Genomic DNA, 25,524 nt, shown 5'->3' with positions numbered 1-25,524 from the left:
CTGTATGTATGTGTTCTTATAGAATTAATTGTCTGTAATTAATGAGCCACGGTTGCCTAGAAACACAGCAAATGTGTATCTATGTAACTAGCAGTCAGTGTACAGCACATAAATAGGAACAATATAGTAAACGGGGCATCTGATAAAAAAGACTAATTAATGAGACAGCTAACTTACATATGCTCTGTTGTCTAAAAACAGTAATAGTTAAATAGTTATTCCAAGACACAGTTTTATTGCCAAAAAGCTTCATTAACAGAAATAGGAAACAGAAAAAGGGAATTTTTAAACTGATGTTAGGAGAACCTACATTACATTATCACTCTCGATAATGTTATTGGTCCTAGAAATATGGAAGAATCTACAATGATGACTCCCTGGAAACCCCTTTTTGGATCTTGCAATGCTTAACACTATTACGTTTTCTGAAACAGCCGAAAGAATTGATTAAGATTAATTTTATGTGCAACTGTACACGTGCCTAATGACACTAAGAAAAATAAAAACTGAAAAACGAATTTAATTGCATTAAAACATTGAAATATATACAGTGGTGTGAAGTGTTTGCTCCATCTCTGATGTTAGTCACATTTAAATGTTTCAGATCATCAAAATAAATATTAGTAAAATATAACATAAGTAAATTTCAATGTTTTTAAGTGAGTGACTTTATTATTAAGGGAGAAAATTTCATTATACTTGTTACAAAAACAATAAAGGTATTCTGATTGTGAAAGCAACACACCTATATGGCTTTTGTGACAAAGTGATTTTCCCCTTCTCAAAACACAACTTCAGTTCACCTGAGTTCAATATCTCTAGCCACTCCCAGGCCTGATTACTGCCAGACCAGTTCAAAATCAAAAAATCACTTAAATAAGACCTGTCTGACAAAATGATAGAGACGAAAGATCCTCAAAAGCTGGAATCACGCAGAGATTCAAAGAGATTCAGGAACGAACGAGAAATCAAGCCATTTCTAAAGCTTTGTGACTCCAGCAAACCACACTGAGAGCCCTTATACACAAATGGCGACATGAACAGTGACATGAACAGTAGTGGCCGGCCGACCAAAATTACCCCAAGAGCGCAACGACAACTCAACACAAATGACACAGTCACAAATGACCCCACAACAACATCCAAAGAACTGCAGGCCTCACTTGCCTCAGTGTTCATGACTCCACTATAAGAAAGTGTAAGATGGGAATGCCATGTCCCTGGCATTTTGTGCTTTTGTCTTTCGTGAAGGTCCCCCGCCTGTATCTTTGTCAAGCTGCGACATCTTCCAAACAAGTGGTGTCAAAAGCCAGCAAATGGCTTGAGGTGTCATGACGAGAAAGACAAGGCAGGGACATAAAAGGACAAATCCTGATTGGTCTGTGGGAACTTTTTGGGAATGTCAAATGTATAAAATAATTTTCTCTTGTGGGCTGAGTCTCTTCACTTCCTCCTCCTGGGAGGTGGGGTTCTCCCCCCAGTTTCTGAGTCTTGCTTCCTCTCCCTGTTTATCGAGGGCCAAGCTGCCACTCTGCAACTTGGTATCTGGCTTTTCTTTCTCTTCCTCTATCCCTTTCTCTTAGTTTGGGTTTTTGTGTAACATTGGTACCATTTTTACATAAAATATTTACATGTAACTGCAATAGTAATGTACCAGTGTTAATAGATAGGAAACTGTTCATTCTTGTAACCTCTATTGTGCCATGCCTCTTTCATGCCAGGTTACCTCAGATTGTGTTTAATACAGTACGTGTGTGCATCGTTTTACTTGTTTTTTACAAAAGAGACTTTTGAATGGCAAAAAAAGAAAGGCAAAAACCTGCTGAGCAAAAAAAAAAACAAAAAACATTAAGGTCTGTCTCAATTTTCACAGAAAACATCTTGTTGATCCCCAAGAAAAATATTTGGAAGGTGTGTTTCTGGCGTAAAAGTAACTCCACATTTCATAAAAAAAATATCATTCCTACAGTAAAATATGGTGGTGGTAGTGTTATGGTCAGGGGTTGTTTTGCTGCTTCAGGAACTGCAAGACTTGCTGTGATAAAATTAACCATGAATTCTGTTGTCTACCAAAAAATCCGGAAGGAAAAATTTCTGGCCATCTGTTCATGACCTCAAGCTCAAATGAACTTGGGTTCTGCAGAAGGACAATGATCCAAAACACCAGCAAGTCCACCTTCGATTGGCTGAAGAAAAACAGTATGAAAACTTTGGACTGGCCTAGTCAATGTCCTGATGGGAATCCTATTGAGATGCTGTGGCATGACCTTAAAAAGGTGGTTCATGCCCGAAAACCCTCCAATGTGGCTGAACTTCAACAATTCTGCAAATGTAAGGGGGCCAAAATTCCTCCACAGCGCTGCAAAAGACTCATTGCAAGTTATCATAAAGGCTTGATTGCAGTTTTTGCTCATAAGGGTGGCCCAATCAGTTATTAGGTTTATGGGGCAATCGTATTGTTGCACAATAATAATAAAAATCCTTCACTTAACCATGATGATACTACCTCATGTCTACTAGCCTACTAAAACTAGGTCCAAGACACTTTAACCTTTGTGATTAAAACATTTAGGATCCGAAACATTTAAATGAAAACATTTAAGTGTGACTAACATCAGAGAGGGGGCAAACACTTTTTCACACCACCACATAGTTGGCTGGATGACCCCTTGCCACTAGCAGCTGCCACTAGTGCGAGTGGACTGATGGATTCTTTTTTCTTCTGTTTGTTCTGTTGCATGATCAGAAAAGATGGGGACTGGATTAACTATTGAGGCAGTATTAGGAAGGTACGCATATACATGTTCAGACTGGGCAGCTGTTACAGATTGTAACACTCACTTCCCTGTTTCCTCTTCAACCCTTTATATTGAAAAGTATGGACAAGATTGTTACCTTCAGGCTGACGCAGAGGGTGATAAACCGTTATGGACTCGATGGCCTGCCAGGAGTTGAGCAGCTCCACCCCATACGCCCCAGATATCTTGTGTGCCCGACGCAGTGACTTGGATTTCCCATCAGTCCAGTAAACAAAGTCCTCAAACAGAGTAAGTCCCATCACCCCCTGGATGTGGTCATGAGGAACTGAGGTGGGACAGAGGAAATAAATAATTATGAATAGGAATGAAGCTGACTTTTCACACTTTTTCAGTTTGGAAAAAGATAAAAGCAGGAAAACAAACAGACACACAGTTGCTGTATTCATTCATCCGTAGCCTGGGTGGATTGAATTCAAAGTCAAATATACAATGGGGGCTATATTTTTACCCTTGTGCCTGTGTGAGCCATCCATGTTGGAGAAGAGGATGTGGTTGTCATCAGCCCAGTAGATCCTTTTGTTTGTGTAGTCGATGGTGAGTGCTGTGGGGCTATAGATCTCTTTGTCAATGATAACCGTCTGGCCGACACCATCCATGCCTACGCGTCCAATGTGAGAATTTTCACAGCAGTCAATCCAGAAAACATACCTGCAAGAGGAGAAAGCAATGAAAAACACACCACTGAAATTAGGGGGCACTGTTCATTCTTTTTGCTATAATTTTGTCATAGTAATGGAAATTGTCATGTCCAAAGGTTAGGTGGCCACTGGCCACATGTTTTCTAGATAGAAATAACATTTTGTGCAGACCTGGTGATAGTCAAGGTGACAAAGTGTGCAATTCTTTTTTTCATCAATGATTGTCCTGCTTTTCTGGAAAGATGATGTGAAATCAGCATGACATAATTTCAAAACATGCAATACTCCACATCATGCCTTGGTTCACTTAAAAAATAATAGCTGTTTCTTGATCAAATGTTAATAAAAAGATTTATCAGTAGCTCACATCACTTGGAAATTCACTTGCAAGTCAATCTTATTTAGTCACATGTATGGTGCAGGAAACCATACAGATATTGCGCTATGTAGAAAAGATTAATCTGGAAATATGCCCAGAAATGGAAAGATTCATAAATGGCCAAATCACTGGTCTGATCTCTTGGTCTCAAATTCCTTTCATGACTACAAACAAACGTGTAGATGCTCATATGCTCCACTCATATGGTGCCTGAACACATTAAATCACACAGCCTCATCATGCATCGAGAGGTTCTGGTTTTGATTCATCTCAAGTGCAACCACTAGATCCCCACCAGCCTCCAAAAAGATCACCTGAGGATGCTATCTTCATGCTGCTCTGACCAGTAATCCCCGTCAGTGTCATCACCAACTTCAGTGACTTCAGCATCAGCACATCCCTCTGTATCAACACACTGGACTCCCTGATCCACATAGATCCCTTTCACCACTATGACCATAACCACTGTACACTTTGCCCACTCCTCTGCTCCCTCTTAACCCATGTCTGTGTTCCTGTATATGGCTCAACCATCATAGTCTGCAGACAGCATCGCAATGGTGTGACAATAACAAGTCCAATACCTGGCAGCCTGGCACACTGACAGTAACCTCAAGAACACAAGAGCACAAAACATTCACATCGCTGAGATTTCTCCAGACCCACCCATTTTTTGAGGAGGTTGAACAAAGACCACCTACTTTCAGACATGGATGCTAAGAAAGCAACGTTACTAAGAAATTAGCGGACTGGGTACTTACCCAGCCTGAGAATCTAGCGCCAGGTCAGTGGGGTTCTTCAGACCTGAGCTCACCAGGATTGTGGGGTAGAGGCCATTGGATTTGGATACTTCCAGGGTCTTCCTTTCTATGTCGCACCAGTATAGGTTCTTCCCAATCCAGTCAACTGCTAGGGAGCTTGGAACAGTCGTTCTGTGAACTATCTGGGGAAAAACATGGGATATTAGGTTAGTCATGGTATAAAAGCATAAATAGATGATGCTGAGCTAAACTACAGTCCCTAATGAGAGCCAAACCGTTTAATATTTACAGCTCTCCAGTGTATTACAAAGAATATGAGTGGTGAACAATAACAATGTACATGTAATTGGTTCCTGTGTTCAAGTAGCTTTGACATGCACTTCTAAATTATTAAAGTATTTTCAGACATTTTGCGCAATTATCTTACTTTTTGCTAATCCACATGCAAAATCAGCCAATGCTTTTTACTTATGAGTGTATAAAATGGGTCAAAACTAAGAAGTGCATATCAAGTTCCTCACTTGGGGAAATACACAGAAAAGTACACATATGCAGCAGTGACTGGCATATGTCTATCTTCTGAATTTATGTAAACATTAGTTTATTATAGTAAACTCATTTTGATCCAGCTCATACAGATGCAATGTAGTAATGGAAACAAATATTGAATGTGTGTTTAATCCACACTGTAAAACTAATACTTCTTTTTATTTTACAACCACTTGGTTCTACCTGAATGAAATTGTTTCATTTCTGAGATTTCTGCTTATTATCACTTTCACTCTCTCTCCCCTGAGTATTAGGGGCTGCGTCTGCGTGTCGTATCGCACATAGCCACGGGCTCCCTGGTAAGTGCCAATCCTATAGTGTGCTCTCGCCGTTGTCTCTCCCGCACTTCCGGGTGGTGGTTACCTCATCACGTTCCCTCCCCTGGTCCTTCCGGCACAGATAGGGATCAACTCTGGTGTAACGAGCCTCATAGTTACTAATTAGTTATTAAATAAATAAGACTGGTGAATCAAGTGTCACATTTATCTTAAGTAAGAAAGTAAGTGGTTAAGCAAGTCCTTTTATAAAAAATGATAATTGGACATTAGAGCCATGACTCATCTTTTACTTTTAAGCACATTTATGTACATTTGAAATAATTTTTTTTTGCCAATGTGGCAACACTGATTAATATTTTGAAAGTGATTATTTTGTAATTGTGGTACACACAGAACAGCAAACATGTACACAATGAAATGTGTCCTCTGCATTTAACCTATCACCTTAGTGAGCAGTGGGCAGCCATGAAGAGCGATACCTTGCTCAAGGGGACCTCAGTGGCACCATGACAATTCAGGTTTTTTTGTGTCCGCTTCCTTACCTGCTGGACCACCATTGCACATTACCTTGGATATCTCTAATTTAACTCAGGTACAGTTTGTGTACTTCATCCACCACTGGATGGTTACTGGAAGTGCACAAGCACTTCAGCTGTCACACAAAACTGGCTTCCATCAAAATGACTCAAATACCTTGAAGCCCAAGCCTCATGCCTCTGCTGAGATTTAAAATTAGAATTAAATTCAATTAACAGAGTCTTATTTTTAACAGAGACGTTGCAACCATGCCAGCTGACTTCCATACCTATCCCTTCAGTAGTAATTTAATCTAAATCGCAATTTAAACGTTTCTCCTCCCAAATACCACAGATTGAGGAGCATTTTCATTCCAATCAGAAAAAGTCCCTCTGGAGCAAGGCAGGCCTGATTAATATTCAGCAAGGGGGAGACAGAGTCTCTGGTATTGTAGTGGTCACTCCTCGCATTGATCTGAAGGATTGCCTTGTGCCAAAATGAAGGTTAACTTCTTTAAAATGTCAACATTTGAATATATCAACAAGGAAAAGAGTCGATGAATCCACAGCATATCCGATTGAATCAGCCGTGGCATTCTCACCCCTCCGCGTTTTATGAGCCACGTTTTTTTTCTGTCCCAGACAATTGCGTCACGTGACACGTCCATCACGGCAGCCTTTATTACAACCATTTCCACAGTTTCCCTCTTCTGATAATTATTGAGACAAAAAAAAAAATCTCAAATTCATTTCAAGGCACTTGCTGAGCAGAGGTAATAAATTAGAGAGGGGGAACTGTAGATGTAATCAAGCCAAATGAGGCCATCGGCCCAAACGCTGATGGTAATGATGTGAGGAAAAAGTGTCCCAGGTGGGCAGTGGATCCAGCCTGGGCAACCGTGGGCTGAGATTTTAAAAGCTTTTAGCAGTGTTGGTGTTGGGGCCGAGCAACAAGGACAACATCACCTCTGAGTGTGTAAAATGGAAATACAGGGAACAGCCATGGCATTATGGGTGAGTAGGCACCCCTTTTGTAGTCAACACAGCCCTAACAAACATGGATCAGACTCCACTAAAACTCTGAAGGTCCTGCTGAAAGAGGGCCCTGCCATCAGGATGTAAGGTTTCCATGAAAGGGTGTACCACATATACCACATGAATGTAAGACCCAAGATTTGCTAGCAGAACGCTGACCAAAGCACCCTGACCAAGCTGCAAGCTGACTTACCTTTTTCCCCACAATGCATTCTGGTGTCATGTCATCCCAGGTTAAGAGATGCACATGTACTCCACCATCCACACGATGTAAAAAAATTATTCATCTGACCAACCAGGCATAGGATTTGTGTACGTTGTGCACCACTGAAAATACTTTGAAGCCAACTAGTTGCTTATGTGTGTGGACACCTTGACTAGTCTACAGCTATGCAACACAACAGACAGTAATGACACCTTGATGACACAGTTCTGTCAGAACCAACAAGCACTTTTTTCCGCAATCTGAGCAACAGTAACTCTTCAATTGGACCAGACCACCCACATTTGTCAATGAGCTTTGGCTCCATGACCCTGTCGCTTGTTCAACAAATTCTTCCTTAGAATTCTTCTTTTGGTATATTTTAACCACTATGGAACAGAAAGATCCCACAAGGGCTGCGATTGTGTGTGTTTGTGTAAATTATGCAGGAACCTATTTGAAACGAAGTCAAATGGTACACTCTGTTTACCTTCAGGTCACTCCCATTGAGGCGCATCCTGTTGATCCTGCGTCCACTGGGCCTACTCGAGTCAATCCAGTAGATAAACTCCTTCCTGTAGTCAAAGTCTATACTGATTATGTTGTTGAGGCCCTGCAGATGAGAGGAGTAAAGGGATCAGATCCAGCATCCCTGTTAAAGGGGGACGCACAGAAACTTAAGAACGTGACTGTCACAGGAGGAAGCTTAGTGAACACTCAGCAGCTGATTTGACATCGCTAAATAATTCCCTGGTGAGATCAGCATGTTCCGAGAAGAACGACTGCCTTACACCTTCCCTAAGTCTCAGAACCAGATGTTCCTGCCATCAAATAAGGCATAGCGCATCCATGAGATTTCTTGAAATAAAGCTGTGATAATGCGAAGGTTTGGCTTGGTTACTGACACCAAACAGAGGGAAACAAAAGAGATGGGAGAAATGGGCGTGTGATGTATTGACAGGAGGTGGTTTAAGTCATCATAGATGAAGCTGGGTTTGTGTCAATCAACCATTTGGGTTCTTTCATTTCAAAGTTCATCTTCAGGCATTTGGATACGACAAACAAGACTCCAAATATCTACAGATACCTAGCAGGCAGATCTCAGAAATCATACTTTCTGTGACATCAGTCACATACGACATGCACTACATCCTATTTAGCACCAGGAAAATAATTTGCCCTCACTCTACATTTGAAGCGCTTACAATGAAGGGTGAGTTTTAGAATAAGTCATTATCAACTAATTTGTATTTTCATGGGTATCAGATTGGATCTGACAGGCATGGCACAAAATAACATATACATGTTGTCTAATCATATTGATTTTTAATTTTTTAAGAGAAGATGTGGGGAGTTTAGATCCTGCTGGAAGAGGCCCTGTTGCGCCATCAAAGCGCCAAACTGGCTGAGGTGTATCCATTACTGTCATGTTCCCATCGAGCCTCACCAAACGATCGCACCTCCATCCTCACCTCACTGCAGGTGACGGCTTACGGACAGGAGGACTGATGACAGGCAAAAGCAGCCCTGACACCCCTCCCCATCAGCCCATCAACACACAGAGAGAGAAGAGAGAGATCCGAGACTTCCGCTGAGGGCTGAAGGAGCTTCTGCTGCTTAAACCTGATTTATCTGAGGGCCCAGGGACCAAAATTACTTTTACGCCATGCCAAAGACAGAAAAGCTGCCGGGCAACACCGGCCCAGCGAGCCACCTCGAGCAACACTGGATGGAAATGCATGAATGCAAGGTAAGACGGCATGATTAATTCATCAGGCCAATCATAAAACATATTATGATCTGGAGTTATTACAGACAGATGGATCTGGGCTGCCTAGTTCTGTGCAACGGTAATATCCTGACATCAAATTAGCGCGGCTCCTACAGCGGCACCTGAGGCTTCGGCCCATGCCTTCATCTAACCAAATGCTAATCAAGACTACAGCATTTAATGAAATATATAGCAAACCGAGAGTGGAACATTTTAGTACAAACGCAGAGGATGTAAATACTTACATTTCTAAACTAGATACAACTAATTGCTGAAACAATTATATGGCCATTGTCAAGCCAATACGTCTGTAATTAAAATGATGCCACTAACTACTTTAATAAACAATGGGGCATGAAGCTTTTTTTACGGCTCATTATAAACAGTTTTAAGAAATGTGTCATAGTTAATCAACTGATCAGTTAATACTGCAGCACTATTCTTGCTTCTTATTCCATTTTGTGAGAATGTTCTGTGAGCCTATCTTATTTAATCTTTGACAATTACAATCATTACACATATAATACTTAATAGGGGTGTTGAATGCATTGATGCATCGCAATGCAGAAGTGGACAATTCTACATTGATGCAGTGGGGAATATAATCGATTATATCATAATGATGTTGCTCAGTACTTTTTTTTTAAGGCAGCATAAAAAAATCTCTAGTGCTGGTAGTGACAGTGGCGGCCTGATCTGAGTACAGCGTAGCTCCAGGTTGGAGTTTCACCCAAGGTGGCCTTGTTATTGCACCGCAGTAAAAATTTGTTTGTTGAGTGTCCAGAGATCTACAACACAACATTATCGTTTTTCCAGGAGTTAAAAAAAAAACCCAGTATATTTCTTTGCACTGAGCCCTGAAGCGCACTGAAGCACAGCGTTCAGTCTGAAAATAGCCTTTTTTTTGGTGTTCGTGGCTTAAGGTTGTTTTTCTGCTTTTATGTAAAACATAAAGGGAGCACAGGAGAGTGGACCAGTTATTTAACTATAAGTTATTTATATAATATACTAATATACTAATACTATACTAATATTATTTGAATGCAAAAGCATAAAAGTATACTCTTTAACACCTCAAAAATGAAAAAAAAAAAAAAGTGTTATATGTTGTGTTATATGTTAATACGTCTGGGTTTGTGATTTGTCTTAACCAATTAAAGCCTATATGAAATCTATCCCTTGCATTTATTTCATATAGTTACTATCAGTAAAATGCAGAAGACATTCATAAATATCTAATTATTGTTATTATTAGAATTTATTAAGCATCTTCTAGCCAGCTGAACAACAGCTTCAGGAAGCTGCTCAGCTTTGTCTACTTTGAGATATGCATACATGGGTAACTAAATCATAATCAAAATGCCAGGGATGCTGCTGTGCAGCCAGGTAATGATGTTGGCATGGGTTTCCATGGGATTATATGCATAACAAGGGTTGTGTGCCACAGATTCAATTAGTGTTTTCAGAGGGCATAGTGCTACAAGTGACAGCATTGTTATCACTGCCATGTCACAGGAGCTCTTAATTGTTGCACCATTAGAGCTTTGGTGTCTGAGCAGTTTTATTTCATGGTCTTCTCCGTGACGTATTCATTACCCTGACTTAGTAGCATGCAAAGCAAAGGCCTCCCTTCACTGACTGGGTCAATAAGAATGGGGATGAAAACCTTCAAAGGCCTCACAGGGCATTTTCATGAATGAATGTGTCAAGGTGGAGCCTAAACAAGGTGTCTGAGCGAGGGCAGACACTTCATGCGCTCTGCTGATCTGGGTTTTCTTGTTTTGTTGGTCTTGTCCTGTGCCTGGCTCCTCCTATTTTCGCTGACACATACACATATTTTCTTCTGTAGCTTCTGTTTAATTACAAAATGGCTTCTCATGTAACTGCAATATGATGAATGGTGGAATTGCCTTACCTGCTTAAGAAAAGTGTAGTTAGAGCCATCAACACTTAATTTCCTGATTTCATGGTGATCAGCTAGGATGAGAAATGGGCCGTCAGCTACAGAAAAGAAACAAGAGCCAGATTTAATCTTATGTCACTGTCTGTTCAGTTCCAAATCATATATATACAGTGTGTGTGTGTGTGTGTGTGTGTGTGTGTGTGTGTGTGTGTATATATATATATATATATATATACACACACACATACACACCCACCCACTCACACATTATTTATTGTATTGCACATAATCAGAAAGAAAATGTCTGTAGCTCTTTTAATGACATGTCTTAATTAACTCACTAATTAAGCCTTAAGGATTTTTGGCTGAATGGAGACAGCAATATCAAAAAGAAACATTTCACACATTATTTAGTTCTCAAAAAAAAAAAAAAAGAAATTAACAAGGCTCAAAAAGCTGCATTATGTTACACTCAAATTTAGTTAATGATCCAAGTGTTGCACCATGATATTATGTCACCCTGCAAAAAGCAAATAGTACCTTAAAATTACAGTCTAATAATGGTGGTTAATAATTGTTCTTTTCATTTCAAAAACAAAATTGAAATAGTAATGAAAAAACAGCATTCCATTGTCTATTTGTAGTAGTTGACTTATTTGACTGCGGCTACTTACTGCTACTTCTTGGTGCCCCGACATCACTTCCTGACTTGGCATTGCAACTGCCACGTTACAACTACTACTAGCATGACTGGCATTGTCATGACTGCAGCAGCTGCTAATACTACTACTACTTAAAGTAATAATAATACTTATTGTCATATCTAACGAACAATGATTTTTGATGATGAGAACTGTCTTTTGCAGTGGTCCTGTCAGCACTTGCGTAATAGTCTTGTATAGATTTTGTGTTGTTGCGTGCTCCTGGAGGAACATGCTCTCATTTCACTATGTACTGATGATGAAGTCCTACTTGACTAATTCACTTGAGTTCTATGTAGCTAAATGTCTGTAAATGACTGTATTTGTGTATATAACTGTCTGCTTGTATATGTGTGTGTGTGAGCATGCATTATTTAAAGCTCAGTAATTACAAATCATATGATTGACTCACTCACTAACACACATTCAACAACTGATGCATTACCAGAAACAGCCTTGCAGCTGTCAGGATTGTTCTTGGCCATTTCGTAACCATCCACACAACAGCACTTGTAAGAGCCATACGTGTTGATGCAGTTCTGGCTGCAAGGCAGGGTGGAGGTACATTCATCGATGTCAACGCAGGTCTTCCCATCGTTCTTCAGGCGAAAACCAGGCCAGCACTTGCACTGGACACACACACACACACACACACACAATAATCAGAAGGTTTTTCCCCACAAAGTCAGCATATTACCTCCAATCAATACTGTTCCCCAATCTGAAAACTGCAGCGAGTTTAATCACTGCCCTGCCACAGAATTCAGATAAAGTCACTCTTGCTGACTTGTTGTAACCCCTCACTTCAACCCAACAAAAAAAAAAGCTGAATTTACAAAGAAAGTGCAGAAACAATCAGTGTGGTATCATGGGCTCCTGCCGAAATCAGAACAAGACTTCGCTGCAGCTTTTAGCTGATGCACTCAAGAACACTCATCTCCCACCTTCTGAACTCATGGCCCCCTTTTTGCTGATTCCTCCATTTCTAGCAGAGTCAAATTAGGGTTTTCTCCTGTGTGCCCCCTGCCTTGGTCATCCCCTCCACCAATACAGGCTTTGTTCTGTCGGCTGCCAAATTGAATACTACTGCCGACCGATGGGCTGGTGGCTCAACAGTCACATTCTAGCAGGAGCAGGTCACTTCAACATGACACTAAAGCTGCCCCCCAAAACCCAAAGAGCATATGTGACAGTCGTAGCTGGGAGCAGATCTAAGTTGACGCCATGGCCACAACCCCTGGGCTGCTGTACCCACAAGGAGCAAAAGCACATTTGATGAGGAACTGCCATCTACTTATTCTTTTTCATCCAACTTGCACTAATAGTTGCCGAAACTTCCATTTCCACCTCAATTGTTGAGGATCTGTGTATTTATTTGGGTAGTTTAATGTTGTTATATGTACCAGACATTCATAGAAGCTGTGTTTACCCTTGATTCATTTCAGAAAAATATATATCCAACCTTGTATCCCACTGGCAGGTCTTGGCAGTCCTGGGAACAGCCGCTGACTCGCCGGTTCAGACACTCGTTGATGTTGCAGTTCTTCTCATCGGACCGGTCGCCACAGTCGTCCTTCAGGTCACAGAGGGTCGTCTCAGAAATGCAACGCCCATTGGAGCACATGAAGAATGACCCGTTGCACAGGCTTTCTGCAACACAACAGTTTTGCACGGAACAGCCATTGTTTAGCACTGTATAAATAAATGCATTTTAATTATAACAACATTGGTATAATAATTTGTATTATATCTGCAGCAGGCAAAAACATGCTAAAAGAAAAAAAGAACATTAAAATGATGCTGCAACTCCTATTCTGTTGGTGCCAGCAGATGCAGATGAAAAACATGGCCTCCGGTGACCCAAAGCTGCACTGTGCACTCAAGCAGGCACAGGCAGAGTCCTCCCCCAGGGCTAATGCCATTCAGCACTGCCCCTGCCTCTGTGCATTGTGCTTTCTCTTTTTTAAGGCCTGTTTTCCAACACGCTCCTGCCCATCAATCAAATGTCTCCAACAGGGGTGGAGAGGGGTTCTTTACCGGCGGCCAGGCACTTAAGGTTGCGGGGAAGCTCATCCGAGTGGTCTGGGCAGTCCGGGTAACCGTCACACTCCCACTGGGCGCTGAGCAGACAGCGTCCGTCAGCGCAGCGGAACTCCTCCGGACCACAGGCACGGTACACTGCCCGGAACAGAGGACACGGTAATGTTACAGAGCTGACAGGTACGTACACACACACTCACACACACACAAAGGAAGAGTTTCACTTTACTCATACAGTGAGTTGCGGACCTGCACTTGTTAAAATGACCATTTTAAATGACATTCTGTTGCTGTGTTTCATGTGAGGCAGCACTGCAGTTGAGTTTCCAATTTATATTTAAATGTGTAGAATTGTTTAAAAATCTGACCGACCCATCTTTGTGCCCATGGGCAATAAAACGAGATGAAATCAGTCACAAAGAAAACCTGGTCTGAGTTTAGTGGCAGAGAATTGCGTTGCAGATTATCAATGCATCTACAATGATGGTGAACAGCAAAATTAAAGTTATGTAAAATATGTCAATTGAATTATAACATAATACTGTACATCTGTTTTAAACGGCACTACATTCAAAGAGTTTTCTAGAAATAAAATAATGTTAATGTGAGACAACAGATGAACAGATGACATTAAACATCCTCAAAAAGAGTCAAAAATCGGCATGACAAAACTGTCAATTCTTTATTTGGTATTGACATAATATTACAAATATAATTTATATATTTTCTATTTCTTCCACTTATGGACTTGACAGAAACAGATGCAACCTTTCATGGGAATATATAAATTGGTAAAAATAATGCCTGTGATGGAAGTTTATTTGGGGTTGGGGAGGGCAGCACTCACCACATTCCACGTGCTCGTCAGATCCGTCCCCGCAGTCATTGTCATGGTCGCACACAAAGCGTTTGGGAATGCAGGCTCTGTTCTGACAGCGGAAGGCGTTCTCGTCGCAGGTGTTGTTGGGAGCTGGGGGCGGAAATGAGCTCATTACGGTGTCATGCTGGCCAAATAAATCATCAATCTCATGGAAAATCCAAGTGAAACATCAACACCTCCGCAATTATTGCACGCTATTTATTTTTGTACATGTGTATAATTATATTTTGTGATGCAAGAGCTGCCATGAGAGCCTTTGGGGCTGTGGTGGCCTAACAGTTAAGGAAGCAGCCCCGTAATCAGAAGGTGGCCGGTTCGAATCCCGATACACTAAGGTGCCACTGAGGTGCCACTGAGCAAAGCACCGTCCCCACACACTGCTCCCCGGGCGCCTGTCATGGCTGTCCACTGCTCACCAAGGGTGATGGGGAAAATGCAGAGGACACATTTCACTGTGTCACCGTGTGCTGTGCTGCAGTGTATCACAATGACCTTCACTTCACTTTCACTTTGTCCACAGGCATTTTACTGCATCAGTGTTTAGTGACTGGAGCCAAGGGGTTTTGATGTGTCTAAAAACATGAATATAAAGCGGCCAGCGGCCAACACCACGGTGACCTCCACTACCTGTTGCTGTGTGTGAGCAGCGTGACGGTGAGTGTTTACCACAGCCGGCGGCGGCCAGCTCGTCACTGCCATCAGGACAGTCCCTCTCGCCGTCACACAGCCAGCGCTTGGGCACGCATGCATAAAACCCCGGGCAGCTGAAGAGTCCCGGGGCGCAGGTCACCGCTCCTGCGCAGCACATAGAGAGAATGAGTCAGGACTTCAACATTACTCCGCCCTCTCATGAAGAGAAATGTTAAGTCATTAGGGCACTAAAAAATAACATGCGCGAAAAACGTAGGCCTTCTTCGCTAGCATCAAGGAAGGTGATGTCAGGATTTACATTAAGAGATCCATTACAAGAAAGAACCACTTGGTTGAATCTTGAACAGATCTTAATGTGTAATTTTTCTGTCACCCATAACACAATCTTTTTAAAATGGAGATTAAAATGTGAGGATCCTGATGATTGACAGGTCTCCCCTCCTTCTGGATGATTTGAACTTGCACCCGTCAGCACATCACATGCACATACATCATTAAAGTTCCTGTTTTCCTTCTTGTTTAATTTATTTCATGCCTTTTGTGCTGCTGCCCCTTTGCCCTGCCTGACACTCTGAGAGCGCCTCAGTCTACTGACAGTTTGAAAAGAGCTCTTAATTTACTCCACACTTAATTTTTTATTGAGGTTTCATGTCAGCTTCTTTTGCTTTTTACCATGTCTTTTAGCGCTTTGAGATTATCAGCTGAAAATGTAAAGTGCATTTTACATAAAAATTATTATGAATTTTATTATTAAATCCTGAGGACAACTTTGAATTTACACTAGCTTAGTGCATAGCACTGGTTTTAGTGCCATTTTGATGCCAAATTTTTATTTTGCTGTTCACTGCATGACCATGTATTAATTCCATAATCCTCACACACACTGAGCAATCCATAATGGATCATCTCATTTGCATAGAGAGCAGTTTTAAACATGACCGCAGAAGGGAAAATCTCTGAAGCAGGCAAAATTAACAGATTATAACAAATGGCTATGTGTATTTTTTCCCTTTTTTGAAAAATATGTTCACTTGTAATACAGAAGACAGAACTCGGACCAGATCATAAGGAGCCTGTCTGAAGCTGAACAGGAACATACAGCTGACATGCTGCCGAACACAGGCCTTTATTTCGGCCCAACTGATGCTTGGCTTGTTAACTTGATATACGTCCTCTCAATCTGGAGCGTGGGAGGCCGAAATGAGGTTTCTACAGCAGAATTGGACGGCCTGCAGACAGCCTAGTGACACGGTCTATTCGTCATATACATCTCGGCAGTGCGGACAAATGAAGGGCTGTGGATTCTTTACCGCAGACGTCCTCGCTCTCATCCAGCTCGTCACCGCAATCGTCCTCTCCGTCGCACAGCCACTGCTTGGCGATGCACTTGTTCTTAGAGCAGGCAAACTGGTTCCAGAGGCACGAGGAGTCTGCAGAACACCATTAAGTGAAATTGTGTAATGATTTTGTATGCATGTGGAACAGTGATAGGAGGACATACAGTGAGTATGTGAGGGGGCCATGCAATTTTGGTTATAATTACCATATTCTATAAATCAATATATGTAAGTTTTTGTCCCTTCATATTTAGCTGAATTCTTTTTCTTGCATAATTATCAGTTATGATTATTCACAAAACACTTTCAAGTAAAAGCATGTGAGCTGAATTTCCTGGAGGGCCAATAAACCATTTTTATAGCATTTAACAAGTGCTGATATTATATAATATTATTGTAGTTGGAATAGTCCTGGTTAATTTTGACTTTCACCACAATGTAAAACTTTTTATAAATAATCGGAGTATTTAAGGCCATTTTATTTCTATTAATTTCTGAGCAAATTTACAGGGGGATTAAGCAGTGCAAGGTGGCAGTGGTTGGGTGCTGGGCAATGAGCTCTGACAAATATCAGAATCGTTCCAACTTATATAGAGGTTATGATGATTTCATGACAGCAAATAATGAATTGGATTGATTGATTTATTGTTCACCTATAGGCATGTAAGATGTAAAGTAATAACTAAAGCAACCTAAATATCTAACTGAAATGAGAAACATCCCAGCATCCCAGGGGTTAATTATTCCCCTTTTTTTATTCCATTTTTATTTAGTTTTTTTCACTAAAAACCAGGAAACACAACTAGGACTTACCGCACTGGAACTCATCGGCACCATCCTCGCAGTCCTTCTGTCCATCACACAGCCATACGCTGGAGATGCAGTTGCCGCTGGGGCAGGCGAAGTGACCCTCCTCACAACGGTGTCCGTGGGACGCTGTGGGGAAGTAGAGTGGTACCATGAGCACCAACAGCCTTCAGCAGAACTTCCCCACTAATGCTAACTGTAGTCAGGACCATTTCCTTTAGCATGTACAGCTTTCCACTCCTCAACGGACTCCTCCTCAAGTTGTTCACTGATTTGTGTGGCTTCCTAACATAATATATGGTCCATAACGGTAACTATTGTATCACTGTAATGTTGTTTTCATTAGGGCACCTAAGATTTTTGGGCACCTACGATCATTCAAAGCACCACGGCACAAAAACTCATGAAAGTTTTTTTTTTTTTATCTATCAGCACTTTGTACAAAATTGCATGATTAACTTATTTTGTTTTTTGCTACTTCTCCCCCAAATTGTCAGTACGAAAAGTACAGTACAAGTCAGTACCAAAGGTGCTATATAAATAGCAATTGACTGATTGATTAAAATCAGACTAATTTCTTAGCACTTTGTAATAATTACTGCTCACAGGTTTTACCCTGGCAGTTGGTTTCGTCAGCGTAGTCGCCGCAGTCGTTGGCCCCGTCGCAGATCCACGTGGGGTGGACGCAGAGGGAGGTGCTGTTGCAGCTGACGAACCCACGCTCCATCACACCCAATTTGTAGAAGTCCAAGCAGTCGGTGTTATCTGAGACACAGGACACTCAGTAGTTACATGTTACAAACCATGTGGTTTTAAGGTCGTGTCACTCAGCCAGCTCTACACTTACAGCAGGGCTGTAACTGTAACTGTATCTGCTACATTAACATATGGGACAACACATTTTTTTACTAACTATTTAGCGAGCTAACTATTTACTAGTAGCCCATTTAGCAAAGAACTGACAACCCCTCCCTGTAATAACGTTAACTATTACAGGCACAAGATTGGTAATGAGGCTCAGGCCTATATTTTTGCCAAGAGTCATTCTTCTGCCAGTGGTCTGATTTTGCACATCCTGCTCACTTATATTCTAATTGTGAGAAATAAACATATTTTCAGCTAAAATAAAAGGCCCGTGGAAAAAAAATTGGTCAACGTACCAAGTGAATGCAAATTGCAGCATTAATTTGATGTAGAGGAGCTGGCTATGGTTCTGATTCCTGAGGCTTTAAAAGAGGTTTAGAGAACTTTCACATGTAGTTGTGTGGGATAATAAAAGCACCGTCTGGATTTTCTCTTCTTACACAATGTGAAAGCATTCTGCAGTCCCATTCACACAACAGGACCACTTTTGCTGAAATGTTTCTGAAATCAGTATCAATTCATCCATAGTTTTCATCCAAAGGCAGTTGAATGTTCAAACAGAGAGCAAAATGACATTGAAAGAAATCAACATGCTCTGTACCATATGAGTGTAACCAAGCAACAGGTTGGTCAGAGTTCTGGTTGATTTCTGTTCTTTAGGACAAAGCAGAACATCAATCAGCCATAAAAAAGGGCATTCTGCCAGAAAGTGGTAGAAATCATTTCTACAATAAATAATTGGGATTATAACGGTTATATGTCACCACATATGCACTGCATATTGTTCTACTGTTAATTTTTCTGTACTGTGAACGCCAAGCATTGCAATTTAATCTTGTATACTGTATACTTGCTCATGCCGGAAAAGACACTTGACTTTGAGCCAGTTGTGCATAGGGCTTAAAGTCATTAACAATTCTGCGCTTGTTCTAAAGAAATTTGCACAAATATCAGGCAGGCATTCATGAAAAAGGAACAATGCTTACTGCAGTTCCGCTCATCTGAAGCATCAGCACAGTCAATGATCTGATTGCACCAGGAGGAACTTGCAATGCAGGTGCCATCCTGGCAGGAGGACTCAGAGGAAGCACATGTGACATCTGGAATGGAAATATTGCATGAGTATTGAGAGACATTATTATTATTATTATTAGTTCACCGGCGCTTTGCTGAGCGCTTTTCAGATGACAGGTTTTCCGCCCTTGGCTTGTTGCTTTCGGTAATCTGGGGTGGAGCAACATCAAAATGTGTGCATGCCTAGTGTAAACACAGTTTATATGCATTCTGCTCTTGATTTACTTTTTATGTGCTGTGGATGGCTGTAGTAAATCCTACGCATGGCCATATTCATAGGAATTTCAAATTCCAAAATAATTGGTAATAGATGTTTTATTATATGTAGTCTTATACAAAAAATGCTTGTGGGGGTGGGGACATTTTCTACACTTCTTTTCTTTTCTACACTGGGTGTGAAAAAACTGGACAGACAAGAACATGCAGATCTCAAAATGACATTGCTACTATAGTGTAAATAAGTACTGGGTGTTCAACTGACCACTGGCAAAAATGCAGTTTATTGGAAATCTTAAAATGTTCCAGTCGTCTGGGACAATTATGTACTCTTAGTGTGGATTTGATATATTTTGCTGTGTGTCCTTTTGTTCTGAGTGGGAATGAATCGAAGGCGGTCATGTGAATTGAAGTCCATTTTTGGACTGCACTGCTATCCATCTTAATTTGCAGTCTGTATTAATCTGTATTAATGTTTTCTAATGAAAGTGTAAGCATCCCCCAAATACCATTGAAAACAAAGTACATACTGTAAAGCAGATTAAATTTAACTCTCAGGGAGGTTTAATTCCAAAAATGCTGGCTGGGTGATGCAAATCTGTCTCAATTTCATCTCTTCAATGCTTCCATGAGACATTCCTTAATGTTCTCCCAGCCCTTAAGACCATTACACTTTCACAGAGTAGAGCTTATTTTAGTATGTACCACATGCCCAATCTAAAATAAATAATTATAGACAGAATTTCATGGATTAAGTAAACATTCAGCTTTTCACAAATATAGGAGAAACATATGCACCTTAATGTTATGAAGTGGAAGACTGATATACGTTTTTTTATGTATGTAATATACAATATAGTTAATAGTATTACAATGTGAACATGTTTAATGGTTTAAATATAGTTTAAAAACATAATGGGCTTCAGCTAGTGCTTAATGCCACACTGTACAATAAATGTGACAGTTGTTTGCTAGTGTAAGGTCAAAGCCATCCTCAGAATATAATACACGAACAGATAAACAGGAAACACAAAACACAATCTTTACTGAATGTATGCCATCCAGAAAAAGGAATTAGTGTGCATGAGACCTGGCAAGCCTCAGGTTACTGAAAAATTATAATATTGACATAGTTACACTAGTGGTCAAACCCCAAGAATCGAGTGTATCAGCGGTTCAAAAACACTGCCCAGTGTTTTCAACCAAATGTGAAGAGTTTTGACGTTACTTGGCATTATTCTTAACCTGCCTCATTAAAGCACATTGTAAGAGTTGACCACAAGTTAAAGTATTGTCATGCAGAAGACCTATTAGAAGACATTCAGTGAATGGAAATGTCAGTAAATGCTGTTATATATGTGATATATTTCATTGCTTTAAACATGATATTTAGCACTTATAACAGATTATTTTATTAATAATTTTTTCATGCCTCTTTTTCATGGAATTTTAAATAAAATGTATTAAATGCTGGTTTTAAGCATTCATATTTTATTTGTATTGTGTATTAATACAACTATGTCAATTTATTATTGACATCATGTCCTTTTGCTTTCTAGTTGTTTATTCTTCCAACTCGCAGTTAGAATATATAAGAAAAAACATGATCCAGACAGGCCATGTCTTACACTCACTATTGCAAAAGACTTCATCAGAGTTGTCCCCGCAGTCGTCAATCCCGTCGCAGAAGCGACTGTTGGACACACATCGCCTGTTGTAGCATGGCCTGTAGCCCTTCCTGCAGCTCCTGTTGTCTGGCAGGCAAGGAAATGCAGCAGACCATTTTAGCAAAACGAGTACATTTCTGATTTGTCATGTTATTCTTGTCCCCAAGTGGTCCTCCAGTTGTGAGCAAGTTATTTTATTAGGCTGTACCGCTAGGGAACTGGTACTGTCACCTTATGGCAAATTCCATTGGACTTTCCTGACCAGGAAGCACAGACAGACCCTACCCTCACAAACCGCTGAGCTCAATTACTTACCACAGTACTGCATTTTCTCATCTGACTTGTCTTTGCAGTGAGCAATCCCATCACATGTGAGCTGGTAGTCGATACATTCGCCGTTTCCGCACTCCATCTCGGTGTGGATGTTGCAGGAGGAGTTCTCGGCTGCGTAACGAGAGCAGTGTTCAGGTCATTTCACCATCTCCAGTGACCTTTTCACACCTCCACACACTTCCTTTCATTACGGATGCGCCTAACATACAGCCACCAGATATTTATGGGATGTACATTGAATATCTGACACTGTGCAACATGGTATTTTTATATATGCATCCTTGCATTTCTTAATGAAAAAAAACAAACAAATGTCACCTGACCAGCTGCTGAACCATGACAACCAACAGAGATAAATTTTATCACAGGAAATAAATCAGAAGTTCCTCAGGAAAGACTTAACTCCCATATTATTAAAACTGTCTGATCCCTACAATAATCACATTAAGACACCCAAGGCAATGAGATGGGTGACATCATCAGTATCCTTTCAATAATCTGACAGTGACAACTGTAGTCCGGGATTTTGAAGTAGTTGCCACTGAGGTCTTAGCCAACAGATTTTTTTCTTATTTGCCTCACCAGATGTCACCATCACATATTTGATCTGGGGATATGTCAGGTGTAGGTTTCAATAACTAGGCCGCATTTAAAGGGTCCTTGACACTGAAGAAGTCTTCAAATGTAATCATTGAGCCATAACTTGGCCCTGTCAGGATTTAACTTTTTGATCCTGAACACAATTAAAAAAATTGGAGAGTGAATCAAATTATTAAAACAAATACCTACAGGAAGGCTGTTACTTTTACTTACACACACATCGGTTGTCGTCCAAAAGAACACGTGCGCCGCGGCAGCTGCAGTTCACCGTGCCATTGGGGACCAATAAGCAAAGGTCACCGCAGCCCCCGTTCTGTACGCGGCACGGGGACAGCTCACCTGCGAGAGAGTAGGCGACCACACTGCATTACAAGTGAATAACATCCTCGGCTCATTATATTCAAAATTCGGTTTCGCTCTGGTGAGCCTTGTGCCAATTAATGAAGCCTGTTTGTTTTTCAAAAAGCAACGTCATTTTGATGTTTCCATCCATTAGAAGACACTCCGTAATTAGGGCACATTATTAAAAATGGAGAAATCCTCTTCCTGCGGAGTTCATTTGTGAATATGTCAGCACCGATTCATCTCTCCAACTGAGTTCAGAACAAGTTTAGACCTTGAGTGTGTGTGGCATATTGGACATATTGTGAGTGTGTTTGTGTGTATGTGTGTGTTTGAGCTTGTGTCCCTGCAGGCTGAGATTTTAAAAGAAGTACAAATAACATTGCATTACCTTTTTTTTTTAAAGTAATTAAAAGTCATTGAAAATCAATTTGACTTGCTTGTCAAAATCCTTTTGTCCTTTTTCGGCGCTTAGGCTCCTTCAGGCAGAGGTTAGGACACAGCGTATGGGAGTTGGGGTTGAATGGAGATTATACTGGAGATTGTAAACAGGAAAAAATGCACAGCAAGGACAGGGCGACTGAATGGACGTGCTTCACAGCTAAACGAGAAACCTCCCGGAGAACGTCCAGAGACTCATCTCTAACCTGAATACAGAGCGAGAACTAGACTCGCAGTTAAACAATGAGATGTCTTTGCCTCCAGCAAGGGAAGCAGCAGCTCGTTTAACTCTTGCAATTAAAGCTGCATCAAAGTAAAGAGGTAAAAAAAAAAAAAAAAAAAAAAAAAAAAAAAAGATCATCAAATGACAGCCCAAAGACAATCTGGAAGTGAATAAGCTCTCTAAACAGATACACACACACACACACACACACACACACACATGCAGTGCCACTGCACATCTGTTGCACTGTGCAAATGGATATTAACATCATGTCCAGTTGAACATGTGCAAGGAGGCAAGGAGGGACGGTCAACGTTTTAACCTTTTAAACCTGGTTCAAAATTTAAATCCATTCCATTAAAAAAAAGATCATTACCCTTAACCTCAAAACCCAAAAGCGTTATATTGGCAGAATAAACTCACGGTACAAGTTTTCACTCTGAGAAACAACAGGATATGGAATCAGATCTCATGCAAGGTGTCTTGCCATGCTGCTTGGTGAGGCTCACATGCTCGATATTTTAACCAAAAAAGAATTAACAACAGTATAAAAACAGTATACAAACCACACATGACAGGGAATAACCAGACATCCACAATATACACCGACAACTAACTATACAGCGGGTCACCCAGGTGGTCCCCGGGTCACCCAGGCGGCACACAAGTGCAAACAGTAAACATTACTGCACCGACAATCTGACAAACCTTGAGAAGCTGAAATTAAAAGTTAAAGCTCAGTGGTGTTTTGCGTTAGAGCTCTTCAAGTGATTTGTTGAAGATGAATGCACTGCATGATGGGAGGTGAATACAAACTGGAAAGAAAACATTTAGAAGGCTGTGACGTTGCCAGGCCCTGTCATGGAAAGAGGTAAGAGTTGTGCCACATACAGACTCGGACACACATTTAAATGAATATTGTAATGCATTATAACATATACTAAAGCATACATGCATGGTTACCTGATGTTTAACTGAATAGTTGTTTAATTTGTTTTGAATGTGTGACTTTAAAGTGTGGTGCGGTATTATTGGTCAAATCCCTTAAAAATCTGCCGGTCTCTCAACTTTTGCATACCCTAGTTTAAAGTGCTTCACCAATCATGCTTCCAGAAACTAGCATGGACATTCTCCAGCATTCAGAACGGGAGGCAAATGCTGCAGCCAGAAGGAAAGCCACCTATTTTTACCAACGGTCCACCCCCCTCAGGATACTAATGGCAGTTGCGCATCCTTTGGCAGAAAGGGCCGAAAGTCGGTCAGCCACAATCAGCGGCGATGATGAAATAAATGAGGAGAGAAGTTATTCCCAACTGCAGCCTCTGGGAGCCGCTTAACCATCGTTTCCCAATGTCCTACTTTACACATTTGCGACAGTTCAGAAGCTGGATTTCCATCACGGGGATACTTTTTTATTAATTATGTCCCCAGCTTAGGCTCCCATTCCAGCCAAATACGTCTATACTAATTTATCATTCCAACTGTTCCTTCCCCATCAAAAGAAATGCCACCAGTGAGCATGCTGCTGAGAGAAGCTGGAGCTCTGAACCAAAGCTTCTAGAATCTCACACAGATGTCTTATCAAATAACTCACACTGGTGCAGCAAAAGCAAAATGCTACAAGATGAACACATCGCACTTCAGACAAACTGAAAAAAAAGACAGAGGAAGACAGAGGGAATGATGAAATGGAGAACACGATGATCATCATTACTTACAGTTGTTGGTGTCTTTGGCCACTGCAATGATTCCCATTGGCTGATGAGGAATATCCGCCCTGAGCACTTTCGTGTCACCACCGGTGAACTTATTGGAGCGCAACACGGCCCTCCGAGCCCAATCTGACCAAAAGATGAAGTCTCCGTAGATAGCCAGACCAAAGAAAGTTCCAGGTGCCGATCGTACAATAACCTGCAACCAGGTAGCAAATACTGTAAATGCAACACACAATGCAAGAAGCCCTTCAACATACTGAATACTGAACATAATTATGGACTATAGACAGAAGTTGGGGCCAGGCCAAGGATATCAATATTAAAATATATTAGGTTGCTGAAGAATACAATTTTTGTGCATATGATTGTGACCTATAAAACATAAAATGACCAGTTAATTAGTTAAGAAATACTGGGTCATATTTTGAAGATCTGATAAATAGCATAAAGCGAAACGCACCAAAGAAGAGTCCATTTTAATATTTTGACTACAGAAGAAAACTGAGCTAAATCTGTTAATTATTCAGAAGTGTGTTTTCAGAGGGAAATTACCAGCTTGCTTTCAAACTGAAAGTGTGTGAGCACAACAGTTTCACTTAATAATAAAATGTATATGTACCCCAATTAAATGTACGTAACTAATGCCAGGATTTTTTATGTTCACCTTGAATATAAAATAGTAAAACATAAAATATGAACTGGCATTAGGTAGCACAATGGACTATACTGACACAAGGTTGTATGCGAGTACAACCATCTCCACCATCTCACATTGAAGGCATT

General features: G+C 40.8%; 1 protein-coding gene and 1 long non-coding RNA gene across 2 annotated transcripts in view; one reads left to right on the top strand and one right to left on the bottom strand.

Moving 5' to 3' along the window:
- LOC114796641 (low-density lipoprotein receptor-related protein 1B-like) overlaps nt 1-25,524 on the bottom strand; it is a 236,072-nt gene that overhangs the window by 23,317 nt on the left and 187,231 nt on the right. Inside the window, exons 44-61 of the mRNA XM_028991025.1 lie at nt 24,745-24,937; nt 22,234-22,359; nt 21,403-21,531; nt 21,055-21,174; nt 19,117-19,230; nt 17,873-18,031; nt 17,273-17,395; nt 16,433-16,552; nt 15,138-15,266; nt 14,439-14,561; nt 13,589-13,729; nt 13,014-13,201; nt 11,997-12,180; nt 10,863-10,948; nt 7,667-7,789; nt 4,598-4,779; nt 3,268-3,467; nt 2,896-3,084 (exon numbers count right to left, since the gene is read on the bottom strand). Coding sequence (XP_028846858.1) covers nt 2,896-3,084; nt 3,268-3,467; nt 4,598-4,779; nt 7,667-7,789; nt 10,863-10,948; nt 11,997-12,180; nt 13,014-13,201; nt 13,589-13,729; nt 14,439-14,561; nt 15,138-15,266; nt 16,433-16,552; nt 17,273-17,395; nt 17,873-18,031; nt 19,117-19,230; nt 21,055-21,174; nt 21,403-21,531; nt 22,234-22,359; nt 24,745-24,937 — 2,629 coding nt within the window. The remainder of the gene's footprint in view (nt 1-2,895; nt 3,085-3,267; nt 3,468-4,597; nt 4,780-7,666; nt 7,790-10,862; nt 10,949-11,996; nt 12,181-13,013; nt 13,202-13,588; nt 13,730-14,438; nt 14,562-15,137; nt 15,267-16,432; nt 16,553-17,272; nt 17,396-17,872; nt 18,032-19,116; nt 19,231-21,054; nt 21,175-21,402; nt 21,532-22,233; nt 22,360-24,744; nt 24,938-25,524) is intronic.
- Nucleotides 13,536-16,823, top strand: LOC114796642 (uncharacterized). Its single transcript, XR_003750768.1, has 3 exons — nt 13,536-13,771; nt 14,992-15,125; nt 16,165-16,823. It is a non-coding gene; the product is annotated as an uncharacterized LOC114796642 (long non-coding RNA).

This window comes from Denticeps clupeoides, chromosome 9 (assembly GCF_900700375.1).
Source record: "Denticeps clupeoides chromosome 9, fDenClu1.1, whole genome shotgun sequence".
Lineage (NCBI taxonomy): Eukaryota > Metazoa > Chordata > Actinopteri > Clupeiformes > Denticipitidae > Denticeps > Denticeps clupeoides.
The sequence above is the reverse complement of the archived record's forward strand: the minus strand, read 5'-3'. Positions and strand labels throughout refer to the sequence as shown.